This window comes from Lynx rufus, unplaced genomic scaffold (genome assembly GCF_022079265.1).
Source record: "Lynx rufus isolate CCGP_SWC_20201006 ecotype Redwood Valley unplaced genomic scaffold, mLynRuf1.p SCAF_1, whole genome shotgun sequence".
Classification (NCBI taxonomy): domain Eukaryota; kingdom Metazoa; phylum Chordata; class Mammalia; order Carnivora; family Felidae; genus Lynx; species Lynx rufus.
This window is the reverse complement of record NW_025814823.1, coordinates 2,452,418-2,470,388: the sequence shown is the minus strand read 5'-3', so window position 1 is coordinate 2,470,388 and position 17,971 is coordinate 2,452,418. Positions and strand designations below refer to the sequence as shown.

General features: G+C 50.2%; 1 protein-coding gene across 1 annotated transcript in view; it reads right to left on the bottom strand.

The window, feature by feature from the left end:
* The window catches only part of FGF9 (fibroblast growth factor 9), a 35,032-nt gene extending 18,746 nt beyond the window's left edge, over positions 1-16,286 (bottom strand). Inside the window, exons 1-2 of the mRNA XM_047077739.1 lie at positions 15,241-16,286; positions 6,461-6,564 (exon numbers count right to left, since the gene is read on the bottom strand). Of these exons, the coding sequence (XP_046933695.1) occupies positions 6,461-6,564; positions 15,241-15,517 (381 nt within the window). The 5' untranslated portion in view covers positions 15,518-16,286. The remainder of the gene's footprint in view (positions 1-6,460; positions 6,565-15,240) is intronic.
* Between the last annotated feature and the right edge of the window lie 1,685 nt (positions 16,287-17,971).

Sequence of the window (17,971 nt, the reverse complement as noted above, 5' to 3'; positions counted from 1 at the left end):
TGTGGCGTCCCAGTAATTGGAACAGGAAGACTCGGGGGGTGGCGGGGGGGCAGCCGTCTTCCCAAGGTGCGCCAAGGTGTGCAGAGCTCCAAAGAGCACTAGGGCCACACTGACAGTGAAGCACCTCTTAGCCTACGGCAGGTGACATCTTCCATCACACCAACGCAACTGTGCCCACATGGATTTTACCGGTCTTAGAGTTTCGTGTGAACTTTCACATTAATATGCTTTGAGTTGGAACTGCCAGAGAAGTATAAGAAGTTCACGTTGGTATGTATTCAAACGACATAGTAACAATAATTGAAATCAGTACGGGGTTCTAAGGATCTGAGATACTTTATTTTTTTCCTCTTAAAGAAGCTGATACATTCCTTCCTTTGGGGACAGGTGGATCTACGGGGTCTCTCCTCCTCCACCCCACACCATGGAAACACCTGGCAAGGGATAATTTTTGACTCACGTACCTCTGGCCAGTAGAGACAACTGCTTCGACTAATGTGTTTTTTTCTTAAGTTTATGTGCGTAGGAAACATGGTCGAAAATCCATCACACCTTCTTACTACGTGGATTCATATAAACCAGGTCCCAACGTTGTCTCCGGAAACCTAACAACCAAAATCTTCTAGGAAACACACGTTTCATAAGCATCTCCATCAAGATGATGGTCGGGTTCCGACGCACGGGTCTGAAGGCTGCAAGAGTCCCTCTGCCATCTACAAGGCCTGGGTCTCTCAATAAGGAAACACAGAGCTCTGTAGGTTGTCTCTGTAGGCAACTACACACAAGGTAATGCCATCGACACACAGTGCTCAAGTACAGCAAGGCTCTGCATGTGTGCAGGTCGTGACAGGCTGAGTAGTTGAGTCGACAAACACTGACCATATGCCAACTGCACATAACATGTACTGCTGGGCCCTCAAGAAACAGAAAGATGAGAAAGAGAATCTGACTCCTAGGAACTGAATCTAGTGGAAAAGACCAACAGGAATTAAAGTTCTGGACGGAATAAAGTAAGTGTTACAGAAGGGATACAAACCTGAAATCTGCACATCATCCTTCTGTATCACGTTTACAGATTCTGTGCTCTACTTTCCTCTATCATTGCGATTTTAATGACTGTGCTACCTTTTTTTTTTTTAATATTTATTTATTTTTGAGAGAGAGAGAGAGAGAGAGAGAGAGAAAGAGGGGGGGCGGGGGGAGACACAGAATCCGAAACAGGCTCCAGACTCCGAGGTGTCAGCACAGAGCCCGATGCGGGGCTCGAACCCACAAATTGTGAGATTATGACCTGAGCCAAAGTCAGACGCTTAACTGACTGAGCCACCCAGGCGCCCCTACTGTGCTACCTTTTTTAATGAAATGGTAAAGTTTCTTTCATTAAATGCAAGCTTTTTTTTTTTTTTAAGATTTTATTTTTAAGTAACTCTGCACCCAACATGGGGCTCAAACTCACAACCCCAAGATCAAGAGTCTTCACATGCTCCTCTGACTGAGCCAGCCAGGCACCCCTAAATGCAATCTTCTTGAAAGAGATTAATTTTTTCCATGGCATTCTTTTTTAAAGAGATATTTATTACAGTCAATTTTTCTTAATGATTAAAGAATCTTGATAATATTCAGATAAGTTAGATTAAGACTCTAAAAGTAACTATCTGAGCCTTACTTCTAGTCTCTTTGATAAGAACAAAAGTGACAAATGTAATACTCTAATACCATAATCCTCAGGCCAAGCAAGTGTGCGTGCACGTGTGTGCGTGCGTGTGCGTGCGCGTGAGATCTGACACCTTCTCTGTGACTCAGGCAGATACCCTAATCTTCACATTTGAAAGCTCATGTGCCCTAACTTGTCTGCTCTTCCTTTTCTGAGACTCCTATTCATGTCTCAGGATCCAGTTTCAATGTTATCACCCAGTTTCCCTGAGCAGTTATTATGCACTCTTTCGGACCCCCCCCCAAGATATTTGTGTGTTTTCCTAATATAGTACATTTCACACGGCACCGAATGATTATAAGTACCTTTCTCCTACCAGAGTCTGAGCTCTTTGCTGCGCTGTTATGCATTTAGCATAGAATTAGCTGGGGCGCCTGGGTGGCGCAGTCGGTTGAGCGTCCGACTTCAGCCAGGTCACGATCTCGCAGTCCGTGAGTTCGAGCCCCGCGTCAGGCTCTGGGCTGATGGCTCGGAGCCTGGAGCCTGTTTCGGATTCTGTGTCTCCCTCTCTCTCTGCCCCTCCCCCGTTCATGCTCTGTCTCTCTCTGTCCCAAAAATAAATAAAAACGTTGAAAAAAAAAAAAAAAAACTTTAAAAAAATAAATAAAAAAAAAAAGAATTAGCTGTACTGCGCATATAAGTGTTTGTAAATGAATGAGCAAACAAAGGATTGACACATGGGTGAATTAACCCATGAATGCCAGAGTCAGACCCCAACCCAGAGGCGGAATTATTCAGGTCAGGTTGTCCTTAAATCATATCGTGATACACACTACCAATATCCTTTCTCCTACTGCCACGTTCTACGAGGATAGCAGAATCCTATGCATTTTTCTAAAGAAATATGACTCTGTTCACCTCTGGCCTTTGAGATACATTCCCAACATAAACTTGAAAACAAAACAATTACATAGACGAAAAGAGACAAGTTACCCCAAAACACATTGTAAATTAATTTTTGCTGCATCTACACATTCATGTTCTTTTCGTGAGGGGAAGTCTGCTATTTCCCCACATCTCCTCTTAGCCTTCTTTCATAGTAACACACAACCTCATTCAGGCAAAAAGTCTTTAAGCTACAATTTGTAGTGTACCCTTGACCCCGTCAACCGCCCCCCGGCGCGGTGGAAAATCTGCGTGTCGCTGCACTACTGTTCGCCAACTGTTGACTAGAAGCCTTACCTGCAACATAAGCAATTAACACACATTTTGGATACTAGATCCTTACAATAAAGTCAGCTAGCGAAAAGACAATGTGAAGAAAATGGTAAGGAGGAGAAAGTACATTTACAGTACTCTATTGTATTTATTAAATAAATAAATAAATAAATAAAACCTGCCTATCAGAGGACCCGCACAGTTCAGACATGTGTTGTTCAAGGGTCAACTGTATTTAGTAACAGAATCATTGCCAGTTTCCCTTCTTTCCTTCTCCCAGTCTCACCACAATGAAATGTGATGTTTTGGTCACTCCCGATTTCCACTGCCACACCAGATATGGTAACCAAAACCCCGATGGAAAACGTAATTCCCGGCCACGGAGGAGCCCTGATCTAATTTCCATTCCCCTCTCCTGCCTCAGGTACAGACCAAAGGGAAAACCATCTGGCTTCCCAGAAAGCTTTCTTCCCAGCTCTACACGTAAGGGACAAAAAGACCTCGCGACACACACACTTTGTGTATGCAGAGAACATCACGCGTCAGGCAGATAAGACCCAAGAGTGAATCCCAACAAATCCAAACCACACATTCTTGAGATCCAGAGTAGGAAAAGACACTCCAGATAGCCAAGTCAAGCTGTTCGCTTCATAGACGAGGAGAATAAGGGCCCTTGCGAGTGGCAGAGACAGAATGAGAGCCCAAGTCTTCTGACTGCGATTGCCACGCTCTTACCACCTTACCATCTTTTCCCAGCCTCAGCCATACCCGCCTTGGGCGGGACCCACCAGGGACGACATATCACAGTCCAGCTTAGTGTGGGAGTCGGAAGATGGGGGTTCTCCCTTCCAGCAGAGTCCTAAGTACACCTGACCACAAGGGCAGAGACACAGCGAGGGCCACACCCCCGTGTTTAACGAAGCAGCAAAATAAATCACGACGCTTAGTTCTTTTCAGCCCGACAAGTGTTTATCGAGCACCTACCCAGCACGTGCAGGTGCAGGCCAAGTGGAACCCTGAATGCTGTGCCAAAGAACGCAGGCATTCACCTTCAAAGGCAAGCACCTGATCTACGTGGACAGCTAACATTCACTTGCGAGTTCTGAAGGGCAATTCTCCCAGGAGCGTGGAGAATGGATTGGAGAGGGGAGAAGCTTGGTGTGCAGAAGCCTCTGGAGACCACTCTCCAGAAAGGAAATCACAGTATGCAAAAGCATTCCCTTCCATACTTTCCCCTGAGCAGTTCCCAAGCCTGCAGGCACTCTGTACACGAGAAACTGGGCATTCCCCAAGCACGGGGCGGTGGGGGGAGAGGAGGCCTTTTCTCGGGCCCTCCCCTTCTAGCTGGGGTTCCAGGACTGGGGTTGTCGGCCAGCTGTGTGGCTTTGTGGCCACACGGCAGCGGAGGTGGGACGTCTACTCCCAGCCACACACTCGGTGGGCTTCCCAGAAAACATGCCAAGAGGGGGTTCTCCAACTTTCTGCCCCCTGGCCACCGTTTCGGAGAGTCCTGTCACTGATAATGACCGGGCCTACCTTCGGGGTACATTCTAGAGCCCACATTCTGTCCGCAGCCTGTGCTGCTGACGGGGCCTACAGGGGCAGGCAGCTGGAGGAGGGGAGAGACGAGCAAGAAGCCACCGAAAGAATCCAGACGGGGAGATGAGGCTCGGCTGGTCCACACACACAGAGGCCACTGTGCTGGACACAAAGTTCCACTGCTCTCCTTGTCAACCACGAAACTGCAGGGGCGTGCACGGTGGTCCATGGAGAGGGGAACAAACGTGGCCTCTATTTGAGTTTAGTCATTTGTCACAACCTTTACAAATGTTTACCTTAATACGGGTTTTATAAAATATAACAATCTATATGAACTATATTTTATACAGAGAATCCTTAAATAATTTAACATACACTGTTGAGACCCAGACTCGAAAAAAATTGTTTGGGTGGTGATATGTGATCAAAAAAGCCTAGAGACCATGGTGATAAACCAGTCCCTCCACCCACTAGATGTCAGACTGTGCCCTCCACACAAGAAGCGTTTTATTGAGTTCAACTGTGACCGACCTAATTAAATCCACACGATATACCTAAAAGTGGGAAAAAAAAAATTTGAGGGGGTGACAAAGGAGAACATCATTTTATGTTTTAAAAGTTTAAAAGCTTCCTTATACCTTGTATCTTTGCACTTAAAAGTGCTGGCAAAGATAACTTAGGCAGTAGATAACTTGATCTAAACCACGAACGGTGTTTCAAAAGCTCAACCCAATCCTATGCTTAAAAAAAGACTTTAAAATCATCTATTTTCTCAAGGACACACTTCTTTTTAAAAGACTTAAACATCTAGCAAAATCAACCAATCTAGACTCAAATTTCACCAAGGCAGAAAAACCAATGTCACATCATTGAAAATGGTGTGTGCTATATTCAAATGACACAGGACACTTATTGTCATCTGGGGATCTTGCGTCTGAAAGCATTCCAACCCCTGCATGTGTATGTGTGAGCATACACATGTATTTTCTAATATGTGGACAAGAAAGGGGTATATCTAGACTACGTTTCTCTCCATTATGTATAAAGATGTCCTTCATTTCTGCCTCCCGTTCTCAGTTTCTTTTAATTTTCACCTTTTTGTGGATCTAATCAAACTTCTCCTATTGCCGATAACGTGGATTCAATTCTCATTTGGCCACCGATAATGGCAAGGAAAAACTAAAGGCTGGTTTCACTACAAGCATTTTTTTGGCGAAAATTCAAGTTGGTATATAGTAACTAATAATCTATTATTCATACCCATACATTTAGCAAAAAAAAAAAATGCATTAAGTTCCTACCGTAAAGCATGCACTGTGTTTTAGAAACTGCTAGTACAAGTAAAGAGATAACAAAGATGTAAAGTCAGTCCCCTTCGCTCAAAGCAGAAGCAAGGACTTTGTCTCACTCACTGCCATCCCACAGCGCCTAGAATACCACCTGGCACCTGCTAGGATACGATAAATACTTCTTCAGTGCCTCCTTCCGGGAGCTTACAACCCGGTAGAGATGGGAAGTGAGACCGGAAAAAAAAAAGAAACTTATGATACTTGCAAATAATTATAATATTTTTATATTCTTATTCACGTACAAGAATATCTGGCAATAATTTCCATCCCTCTCTTCCCTCTACATAATGAGAGTCTTATGGAGCTCAGAGAAAGGGTTTATACTCACTGCATGGCTGTCTGTTTCTAGTTTTAATTACACTGCTTTGCAAAGCTTAGGAGAAGATAATTTCAATTCATTTCAAAAATAACTCCCATTCAATACAAGAAGATGGGATTTTTCACACTTGTGAATTTTTTATTTACTTGACAATGAAAATGGTTTGGCATATAAATAAAGCATTTTCTTAGAAACTTGGGTCTGGTGAAGGTCCAGGGCTGATATCTATAAATGCAAACAGAATGGTTTTTCTCAAAAGGCAAGAACTTACGCTCTCCTTCCAAAGAGACTCAGCTTCGTTTCTAGATACGTGTCATCTACAGAAAATGCAGTTCCAATCAAATAAAGCGTGAAGATCAGCAAAGTCTCCCCAGTACTTACTGATCCATACAGCTCCCCCTTCTCATTCATCCCGAGGTAGAGTCCACTGTCCACGCCTCGAATGCTGACCAGGCCCACTGCTATACTGATAAATTCCAGAATGCCTAAGAGACAAATGGCAGAAGGCAGAAGACAGGTCAGAGCACAGAGCAATTCCTTAGTCTCAGCATCCCTAAGACTTTTTGAGAGGACACTGAGCCCAACTCCCAACTTGGATAATCTCACACTTATTGAAGAAGTGTCTTCTCTTGGGGCACCTGGGCGGCTCGGTCAGTTAGGCGTCCGACTTCAGCTCAGGTCATGATCTCGCGGTTAGTGGGTTCGAGCCCCGCGTCGGGCTCTGTGCTGATGGCTCAGAGCCTGGAGTCTCCTTCGGATTCTGTGCCCCCCTCTCTCTCTCCCTCCCCTGCTTGTAATTTCTCTCTCTCTCTCTCAAAATAAACATTTTTTTTAAAAACTTTGAGTGTCTTCTCTTAAAACCACTGCCTAAGAAAACTGATTTTTCAACTAAATTCCATCTTATAAAAATGATATAAAAATACTTACTAACATGACACATAACAAAAAAATTTTTAAAGCTAGTGTTTACAGACACCCTAAGAAGTGATATGACAGATAAATCAAAATACATCTTCAAATTAACCTTAGAAGAGTCCACTTCAAGAGAAAAACAACTTACTTCTAAATTCTTACTTCTTACTTCATAAATACGAAATTAAGTATTTGTGTATGGGCGGGTATTGGAAAATATTCTATTCAGAGACTGATCTTATGTCCCTTAAAATAAGAGTATATGTGCTAACCAAAGACCTGATTGGTTTATATAGAATATTATTCACCTTTTGATTGTATAACTTCATTGAGCTCCACCTGGAAAATTAAAATAGCCTACATACATCCCAAATATTTCTGCTTAAACGAAGTATTGATTTTTGCTGTACTTATCCAAGCCTCAAAGAACTAGTTAAACAATTAAGATAACATAATGTTCTGAGGGGAAAATGCTAACATCAAAAATGCTCTTGAATGAAAATGGGTATGAAGGACTATATCCCCAAATCAAACCAACATCATGATCTTTTTTCCCCCATCTTTCCCCGTGCTTACCTCACTAAGAATAACAACACCTAAGCTGGGCATGAATCCAGAATTTTATGGCCATACAACAGCAACTTTAATTTCTCTAACTATATTGTTGTTTTAAGATGATTACCCAACTGTATATCTGGGACAATGCTAGTATTTCTTGCGCTTAGCCATTCACTCAATTTTGTTATAAAAGGATATCCTCTGTGTAGACCTTGAGTTAACACATACCAAATATTGAATTCTTGTTTTAAAAATATCTTCAAATATTGAAAAATTCACTTACGGTTGAGAGTTTAGCAAAACACTAAGGATAACAGTGTGCTATAGTCAGTCTCCTGTGACTAATAAAAAAGCACTTATGTGGATTTTGAAACAATTAATTTTGCAACTCTCACAAAATAGACTGTGCTGCAAAATCCAAAGAAGACGTGCGCTACATAAATCTCATAAAGCAAAGGGTTCCAAGGTGATACAACAAAGAAGAGAGATTTCTTGTAAAGGGGGATTCTTAATTCTTTTATAAGCACAAAATGTAACCAATATCGTGTGTCTGCATTTTATAGGATATCTATCTGAACGTGCAAAACTATTTATTTTCATAAAATGTGAAGCAGTGCATGGAAAAAGATATAAAGAGAAATTACAAATTACACTTCGGATCTGATCATCTGAGACTCTACGTCGGAAGGTGTGTCCAAAGAAGCTAGTGTACGAGGAGCCTTTCCCACCTCACAGAGCAAACGGAAAGGTCAGTAAGGAGATACTTCCACGAGATTCCCTTCGCACGAGATGCACTCCCTGACTGACGCAATTCTTTCCTTTCATTGTACTATTCCAATTCTTATGATTAAAAACTCATCTCAGTTATGGCATTTTACTACTATTGGGAGTCACGTGCATAACCTCTTCTTAGCTACCTGAAAACAACCACAATATAGGTCACAGAGATCCCGAAATGAGTGTAAGGAATTTGCCAGTGTCCAATTTTCATCATAAAACGAGAGACAGGAAGCATTTTGCCCCCCGTTGGGGTCTGATCAATTTACTACGCCCTATCAATGGGGAAGGCTTTTTAATCCCAAGACTAAAAGACACTCGCATCTTCTCACAGGGTATGTGAGGATCTCTGTGTTTTCCCTAAACAGGAGACAGCTCTGGGAACGAGTCATGAATATTCATCATCGTTGCCCGTCAGGCCCAAAAGCAACAGGGTGGGTGGGCGTGATCTTACAAAACCGCTCCACTAGCTTGCCTGCAGAACATCGAGAACACTCTCGATACCGAAAACGACAACAATCAAGATAGCTTGGACACTGGAGCATTTAGTCAGTGCCAGTGGGGCCTTCCACTCAGTGCTCACAACAACCCTAGGCATTACGTTTTAATCTTCAGCTCACAAATGGGGACACTGAGGCGTTAGGATGTTAAATAATTTGCCCCCCGCAATCGGACACCGAAGCCCATATGCTTGTTGATGATGCACATCTTACCACTGTTTTTACCTTTTTTTTTTTTTTTCATGTATCCGTGATTTCTGTACCATATTGATAGTCATTCCCTTACTGGTGACTAGAAGTCGTTACCTAGATGAGACTCCACCACAGTGGGCATCTCCTATGTATGCAGACTATTTACCCAAAGTGTTTATGTGCGCAAAGTTCAAGTCTGTTAAAGGCCTTACGGACTGAAATTATTATATAGTCTGGAAATGAAAGTATTAAGATATCTACCTTGTTTCTTTTTCTGGCATCAACAAGATAGCTGTAATTCATTTATACTGACTTATCCAATCAACAAACTATTATTGAGTGACTATCGTAAGCCAAGAACTGTGCCGTGTATTGAATATATAAAGATAAATAAGCCATGGTGTAGGCCTATATCCTCAAAGAGCTTACCATCTAGTGGAAGGAGAGACAAATGAGTAGATAAATACAACAACAATGTGGGAAAGGCAGTGAGAAGAAGACGTTTAGGGTGTGGTCGGTGTCCAAGGAAGAGTAGCTCACTCAGGTTTGGGAAGGGAAGTCAGAGGGGGCCTCCGGAAAGAAATAATTCCTGAGTCAAGTTTCCGAGGCGGCTCTCGAGGTGAGAAGAAACTACCTATGTAGTTACCCCAGGTGGAAAGGATTTGATCATCTCAAACCACCATCCTTGAAAAATAGAGACCTCAAAAGAAAGGCACGGCTTTTTATGAGGTCATCTCAATGATCCAAGGGCAAGCAGAACACCTGAATGCCTGAGTCACAGCATCCCCGCCCCCCCCCCACCAGAGCACCAACAGCATAAGGTCAGAAAGACCCGGCAATGGGGCAACAAGATCCCCTCCGCCCACATTGGAATCCTTATCATTTCTGGAACCATCTTGTCCACAGTGAACTCCATAACCTCCACCGAGTCAACTAATGTCTCTCTGGGCCTGAGACAAGCAAGGGCTTCCAACAATTCTCACTTGAGGGCAGCCGCCACCCCTTTTTTTGCATGAGCATGCGGCATAGAGGGGTGCTGGATCAATACAACCCAGGAGAAGGCTTCCGTGTAGAAACCCTTAAATGTTTAATGAGCGACAGGAGAGGGAGGGCAAGAAGGGAAGAGCCAGGAAGAGGAGAAAGAAAACAGGAAGCGAGAGAGGGGGAGGGAACGGTGGGATTGTTGCCGACCATCTAAATGTACGCCCTCACACGTGGGCCGCAGGGGGCTGTCCCTTCTCTTAGGCAGGCACAACCAAGGCATCCTCAGCTCAGAAGGGCCCCAGTAATGGGTGGCGGTGGAGTGACATGGGAAGCACAGGGTCAGCGGCTAGTGGCATCTGACTGTTATTCTCTTTCACAGCAGCCAACAGTTCCTTTGAGGATGTGCTCACTGGGCCCAGGGGGGTCTCATGGGGTCTGAGGTCATCTCTGGTCCACAGGAGGCTGGGACAGCTCCCGAGACCACTTTAGGAAAATGACCACACCAGACCTTTGCTCCAGACTTACTAGATATTAGTGGTCAGCCCAGAGCTCTGTTCAAATGGGCCACGAACCCGAAGCTGGCCCGGCTCCCAAAAGCCCCTCTGTATCGGGCCTCATGTCCAAGGCCATAATAAGGCCAGCCATGGCAAGTGGAAGGGCGGGCACATGTTCCACTGTGGCCCGTGTTAAGCAACCCTCTGGGCTAAAAGCCCCCAACACTTAACAGAGCTGCATTCTTTAGAGGACAAGAATGTATGCGGACTGTGGAGAGAGGCAAGACAGGAGGCTTTCGAAAATAGATTAGCACCCCTCCCTCCGGAGCTCCCTCCTCACCCAGAGAATCCCACACCCGGGCTGCCAAATCAATCATCTCCAAGCCTGGGACGGAGTAAAGCGGAGTCTGTAGCAATCTGAGCAGATCTCAGAGTTTCCTTAGGAAATGACGAAGTGGGAGTTACAACTCCCAATTTTTCAAGAATCTGAACCAATCCGGAAAATAACACCTTAAACAGGCAGTCTTTCTTAGAGCAGCCCCAGGTTGGATGCGCATCTGGAGGGCTGATGAAGTCTGGCCTTTTCGAGCCAACACTCCCGCCCAAAGGGCACAGCAGCAGAGAAGCACGCCATCTTTCCACGAAGTCAGGGGGTCGGTCCACTCGGGCTTCCTTGTGCCAAATCAAATAGCGGAAAAGGACCGGTGCTCACTTTTTTATTATTCTGCATTACCTTTTCCTCAATCGATTTTCTGCTCACTTTTTTCCCCGTCTAGCAAGTGCTTTAAAGACAAAAACTATGCATGAAGTGAAACATCCCGCCCCCCCCCAGCCTATTACCCAGAGAGATGCAATACCTTGTGCCAGTTCTCCTGGCTCAGCCTTATCTGCATACCACCCCCCTGCCCCCAGGAAAACACAAAGGGCTTTCTCAAGGTCCCACCTAAGTTGTCACTGCCGCAGCTCCCGCTGGGACGACGGTAAGATGCCCCCGCCCCCACGTCCCCTGCACTGCTGCTGTGTCACCGCGAAGCCTGCCAGCAGCTGCAGTCACCTGCGGCTGCATGGGGGGTGGCAAAAATCATTCCTCCGGCCCGTCTCCTGCCTGGCACGCAGAAATGCACCTTATATTTTTCATCGAAGTGTAAACCACCCCCACCCCCTACCTACAGCTACTCCTTTCTAAAGAATCGGGACAGAAACCGAGGGTCTCGAGGACTGAGTCCCCTGCAGGGAGCTGGGCAGCGGACCGGGAAGGGGGGAGGCCGGCCAGCGCGGCTGCGGCGGGGAGCGAGCGGGAGCGCCAGGTGTGGCGGGCCGCTGCAGCCCCTCCGCCCCCTCCCCGGGCCGCGCGCTCCCCCGCCCTGCCCGCAGGGTCCTAGCGCCGCGGAGCCCAGCCCTGCTTCCGGGCGGGGCTGGGAAGGCAAGGGTAGGAGGCTCCCGGCACTCGCCCGGCGCTGCAGAGGTTGCTAATATTGGGACCTGCCGCAGCGGTAGCGGCGGGAGACCGCGGCACTGCTGTCACCCCGGGGGCCGCTTCTCCCGGCAAGGGGATGAAAGACTTAAATAACCCTCCTGCCTCACCCTCCTTCCCCACCCCCACTGCGCACAGCCACCCACTCGGCTCCATCCAAACGGGGGTGAGTGGCACAGCGGAGCGCCGGGCGCGCCCTTCCCCCCGCGGCCGGCTCCCGGCCGACCCTCGAGCTCGCAGATCCGAGCCCCTTCTCCCCCCGCCCCCCAACGCGGGCCGGGGCTGACCTCCCCTCCTCTCCTCCTCCCCGCACTGCCCCTACCAACCCGGCCAACAGTGCCAAGCGAGTCTAAGGAGTAGAGATGTCACTTCCTTGGCGACACCTTTCTCCAACCTCCAGGATTGGGGGGTGGGGTGGGGTGGGGGGGACGACTTCCAGTTATTTTTTGTTCTATGGTCTCTATTCAGCTGCTGTAGCAGCGGTCCTCGTCCGATGACCCCAGAACTCGCTTTTGGGGTTCTCTCCACCCTCGCGGTCCCCACGATTCAACCCTTGCATCCTCACTCTCCCCGGTGGCAGTTACTAGATTTCTGACGACTCACTCGACTGCGTTTAGCAAACGTCCTACCCAAAAGGTGACTGCATTAAAAAAAAAAAAAAAAAAAAAGAAAGAAAAAGAAAAAGGCTATGTGGGGGGGTGACGTGGAGGAACTCTAAGTGGAACAGCCCATAATCTGTCCACTCCGGGGCCCAGTCGGGCTGCGCCGGGGTTCCGAGGCGCTCTCGCCAAGGCAGGACTCGGCTAATTCACACAATGAAGCTACCCTCGCTCCGCATTGGTGCCCCGCCGCGCTCCCCCGGGCCCGGAGGCCAGGGCCCAAGCCGGGGCGCCGAGACGCAGGCCCGCGGGCCGCGAGCTCCGCTCCCGGAACGCCGTTAACAATAGCTCACCGCCCCCCCCCTCCACCCGCCTCCGCGGCCCTTTGTCCCCCCCCACCCCTTCCCCTGCGGCTCCGGCCGGCAGGGCCGGGGTCCTCGACCCACCTCCCAGGCACCGCTGAGCCATCGATTCTCCGAGACCCGGCTGCGTGCTTCAGATGAGGGAGATGGGTCCGAGACAGCACGGGGGAGGCCAGGGGTACGACCTCCAGCCTGATCTCAGTCCCCGCCACCAGCTCTCCCGCCGCGGTGCGCGCCTCCGGCGGTTCCCACACCGCGAACACCCGCGCTGCCCGGGGCGGCGGCTGTCAGCCTCGCCGGACCCACACTCACACACAAAGAGAAAGCGAAGGCACTAAACTTGGGCCAAAAAAAACCTCATTCCCTAAACACTACCAGAAGCGTGTCGGCCCCTGCCCGTCGCCCCCGGACGCAAGGAGTCCCTGCAGCACCGAAGGGCGCACTCCAGCCCGGTAGAAAGGGGGACGGAAACGGAGCGTGTTTAGGACCGCGCGGAGCTGGCCGGGCGGCCGCCGAGAGCGCCGGGGGGCCCGGGCTGCCGACTCGGCACCTGCCGGCCGGGAGCGCGGGAGGACTGGGGCTCCAGCCGCCCCGCGCACCTAGGCCGCCCGCCCACGCCGCCGGCCAAGCGCCGGCGCGGTGCAGACGTCCAGCGGGGGGCCGCTGCGGCCGGGCGCACATTCGCTCCCCCACCCACGGTCGCCCACCGTGGCCTGTTGTTCGGGTACCGAGCGCTAGGCACGGTAGCAGCCCTTAAAGTGGCCAGACAGAACAGCACTTTCAGTAAAGTTTAGTCTACGCTTTGCAACAACCAGAGCTGCGTTCACTTCGGGGGGCGGGGGGGGGGGGAGGGGCAGTTATATTTCAACTGAATAATTGCAAAGCAAAGAGCTACAGCTTTGCCTTTTCCTTTCCTTTTTTTAAGCAGAGAGGGGAGACTGCCAGAAATATTTACACTAGTAGGTTCAGCTTGGGGCTTAGGCTTGGCGGTGAGCAAAAGGAGAAAATCTTGGGCCTCGTGGATCTGGGACCATCCCCATCCCAGGCCTGAGTCGTCCTCACCTTCTGGCATCCTCTACAGCCCCACGAATCTAAACAGATAGTTTAGGCTGCGTTCAACATCTGGCATTAAAGCATGAGAAAGAAAAATCACCACAGGACTTTGTTTTTTACGACCTAGTTTAAGTGTTGTCAGGTGGGTTCACTGAGAAGTTAACTCCTTCCAACAGTCTGGCTGCCCAACTGGAGCTTGCTTGCTTTTTAGTGAGTAAGGAAAACACCCGAGAGTCTCCCCATCGGTATTGTGCTCGCTGACACTGTGCCGCTGGGCTCAGGGTGGCCCCGCAGGCACGTGCGTGCAGGCATTAAAGGGAGCAGAGTCACCAGCACCCGGGTCTGCAGCCCTCAGTGCTGAGTCACAAGTACCCTCCTTGGGAAATGAAATCCTCGGAATGTCCTTTAAAATTAGCTCGCAGCTTTTGCACGCGCGCGCGCGCGCACACACACACACACACACACACACACACACACACACACCAGGGAACCACCCAGGAAAGCCACACAGGGCTGCACACTGTACAAATACAGAGCATAGGTAATAACTTGATAGCTGTAAAGACAAACGCCCCCGGTGAGCGTTCGACCCCTTCCCGAGTCATTTTCCCCCAGCGCTCTGCCTCTGCTGCTCTCGGAGTCTAAAATATGACTTTAGTCCTCCCAGCAGAACAATCAGTCAGCAACCTTCGCCTACGGGGTTTTCAGACCCTCGCGGTGGGAATAAACAATACGCTTAATTTACAATTCAAGCAGTGTACTTATTAGAAGAAAAAGAGGGGGAGCAAAAACTTCATTGGGGCACAAGATAATAACCACTGCCTTCGGCAAAATGCATTTTCAAGTTCTCAGTAGTTAATGATTAAAGCTTTAAACTCACGGAATCAGTCCATTCAAAAGAAACTTCCTAAACCCGATCTTCCCGTGTATCTGATGCAAAAGAACTAGAGACTTGTGTTATATTTATAAATCATGCCCTCCTTTCAAAAAAAAAAAGTGGGGGGGCCTTTCAATGTAGAGTTGCATCAGTGCCAGCAGCGGATCTGCAATTCCGGAGGCTTTTTCTTTTTTTTTTTTTCTTTTCTTTCTTTCTTTCTTTTTTCTTTTCTTTTTTTTTTTTTTTAAGCTGGCAAGACAGAAACAGAGGCAGAGGGAGAGACCCCTTCCTGCATACCCCCGCCCGGCCACCACCTTCTTGGTAGTTATAACCCGAACATGGCATCGCACGGACATTAAAGGGTTAATGGTATACCTACCAAATCGGCTGTGGTCTTTCCTGGTTCCCTGGATAGTACCATTGGGGAAGATTTCTAAGTGAAATCCAGTCCTGCAGTATAGCTGCCTCCGCCTGAGAATCCCCTTTAAATGATCCAGGTCCGTGACTGCGGGTCCCCTGGGAAGCCCCCCTGCTTCGGACTGACCCAGGTGGTCACTTAACAAAACCGGACTGTCCACCGGCAACACGGGCACATTCCCAAATGGTACCGCATCCTGCACACCGAAATAGTTCCCAACTTCACCTAAGGGAGCCATCAGAGGACTCGGCTTTTGGAGCACAGCAATAAACAATAATGACGGTATGAACCCAGAAGATATTAGGCGAGGTATATCCAACTCCCCTCCCTTACTGCAGTTGCGGAGAGAGAAAAAAAAAGGTTCTTTTCTTCAATCCATTAAATGCATAAATAAAAGTAATCTGCTGTTTCACTGGCACAGGTTCAAGGTCAAACCACTGATAGTCTAAGAAACCACCACTTTATACTCACACACTGACATATTGATAAACATATCTATGTATCTCTATGGATAGATCCCCAGCTCTTAGCAGGCAGGAAGGTCTTCATCCCATCCGACCGTAATAAGGAAAAAAAATCCGTAGTTTCTCCATTTGGTTTGAGATCGGAATGACCATAGCAACTTAAATGCCTAGGCGTTATTATAAGGATTTTTAAGATGCACGGGCTACGTCAGAATTTACGGATCCCGACTCCAGGAAGGCATGCGCTGTTTTTACTCTAACCGACTCTGCAGACATCAGCATGAATCCTTCAAGGGGAAAAAAAAAATCTCACGTTGGCGGCGGCGACAAAATCTCCCCTCCCGGTCCCCCCTCTAAAAAAAAAAAAAAAAAAAATTATTGCTATTTAAAAAAACAAAAAGCAGAAAAAAACTTTAGGCGTCCAAAGCTAGTATCCAGAATTCTCCAGAGGCTCGGCAGATGTCCATTGGCTTAGAACGGGTGGCGAGCGGCGAGCGAGCGGAGCCGCGACCGGGAGCTCGCGTGCCGCCCTGGCTGCCGCGAACAGGTGTTGCCGCGCCGGCTCGCGGAGCGTTGTAGCCGGGCGGAGCGCTCCTCCTGCGCAGCCCCCGCCGGCGCGCAGAGTGGCGCAGGCAGCGGCATTGGGCTGGGTTTAAGGTAGCGCCGCGGCCGCCCGGGCTCCCCGCGGTCCTAGCGCCCGCCCGCACGGCCCGCGCGGCTCTGCCGCAGGCCCGGCGCAGCGTGCCAGAGCGCGGGACTTCCCGGGAGACGGCCGAGGAGCCCTCGCCGTACAAAGGAGGATGCGCCGAGGGAGGCGGGAGGCGGGAGGCGGAAACGCCGCGACTCCTGCTGAATCGAGGCTGGCAACCTAAAACCTGGCCGGAGACACCGACGGAGGTTCAGACTGCCATCGGGAAACGGGTTTTCGCGTGGACTCTGCAGTGTTGCCTTGCATTATAAAATAAAACTTAGTTGAAAGAGTTGGAAGTGGGGGGGATTCGGTGAGCTCGAATGGAAAGGGCAGTTTCTCTTTCATTCTTAACGCCAGACACACAGAGGCGCAAACCGTGCTGCAGGTAAGCCGGATGGATGTGGACCCAGCTTCTCTCTCCCCCTGCCTTTTTCCTCTCTGTCTCTCGGTCTCTCTCTCCCTCTCCCTACCCCCCCCCCACACACACACACACAGGCGAGGCAGATGTGCCCGCCGTTCTGTTCGGGGCTTTCTGACGGCATCGGTTTCTACACACCCGGCTATGTTTAGGTCCAGCCTGGCAGCCCGGATCCGGGAGACCGCGGTGCAGCCGGCAGCGGGGGCGCCAGAGAACCGCCTCGGCCCCCGAGTTCCACTAGCGCGCGCATCTTCGGAGGGTCGGGGTGGAGGCGAGCGCGCCAGCGGACTCCCTCTTTGCCCCCAGCCACGCTGTTTAGGGCGAGCCGTGCCGCCCTGGCGGTTGCGGCCCGACCGAGGAGTTCCGGGGTCTCCCCCACGGTCGGAAGCCAGCCGCGGAGTCGGGGGAGCGCGCGGGAGGCGCGTGGGGGGCGCCCTGGGGCCCGCAGCCGCTCCTTCCTGCCCGGCCTCGCGGGGCCCCAAGCGCAAGCCCGAGCCCCGGAGCCCGGGCTCGGTTCCCTGCCCGCGGCCAGCGGCCTCCGCGCCCGGCCACGGGCCGGGACAAAGAAAGAAATCGCCACCCCGGGCCTCGGGGGGCCCCGCCGAGCCAGGCCGGCCCCGGAGCCCGGCGGCGGCGCGCTCGGAGCCCGGGACGGCCGGCCGGCGCCGGGACCCCCCGCGCCGCCCCCCGCCCCCCGCGCGCGCACACCTTCGCCCCGCAGTCCGCCCGCCGGCCCCTCGCCCCGCCGCTCCCCTTTGTTCACATTGTCTCAGAAATGGCCCGGCTCTCGGGTCAAGATGGTGAAAGTTGCCGGGACATGAGCACGGCTCTAGTCCGCGGGACGTGCGAGCGAGGCGCGGGGTGGGAGCGGAGACTGGACCCCGGCGCCGGGAAAGGGAGGCAGCCTCTTTATGGGGGCGCGGGGTTGGGAGGGGGGGATCCGCCCCAGGAGTCGGCGAGAGGCCGGAGGTGAGGCCCTGGGGCTGGCCCTGCTCGGGACGAGAGGGTTTCGCCGGAAGATGAGAGGGAGTCGTGAATTGGCAGATTTCTCGGGTGCGGGAGGTGCCGGCGACCCGGGGCGACCTTCCGCCGCCCCCGGGGCGGAAGGCGTGCTCCGGC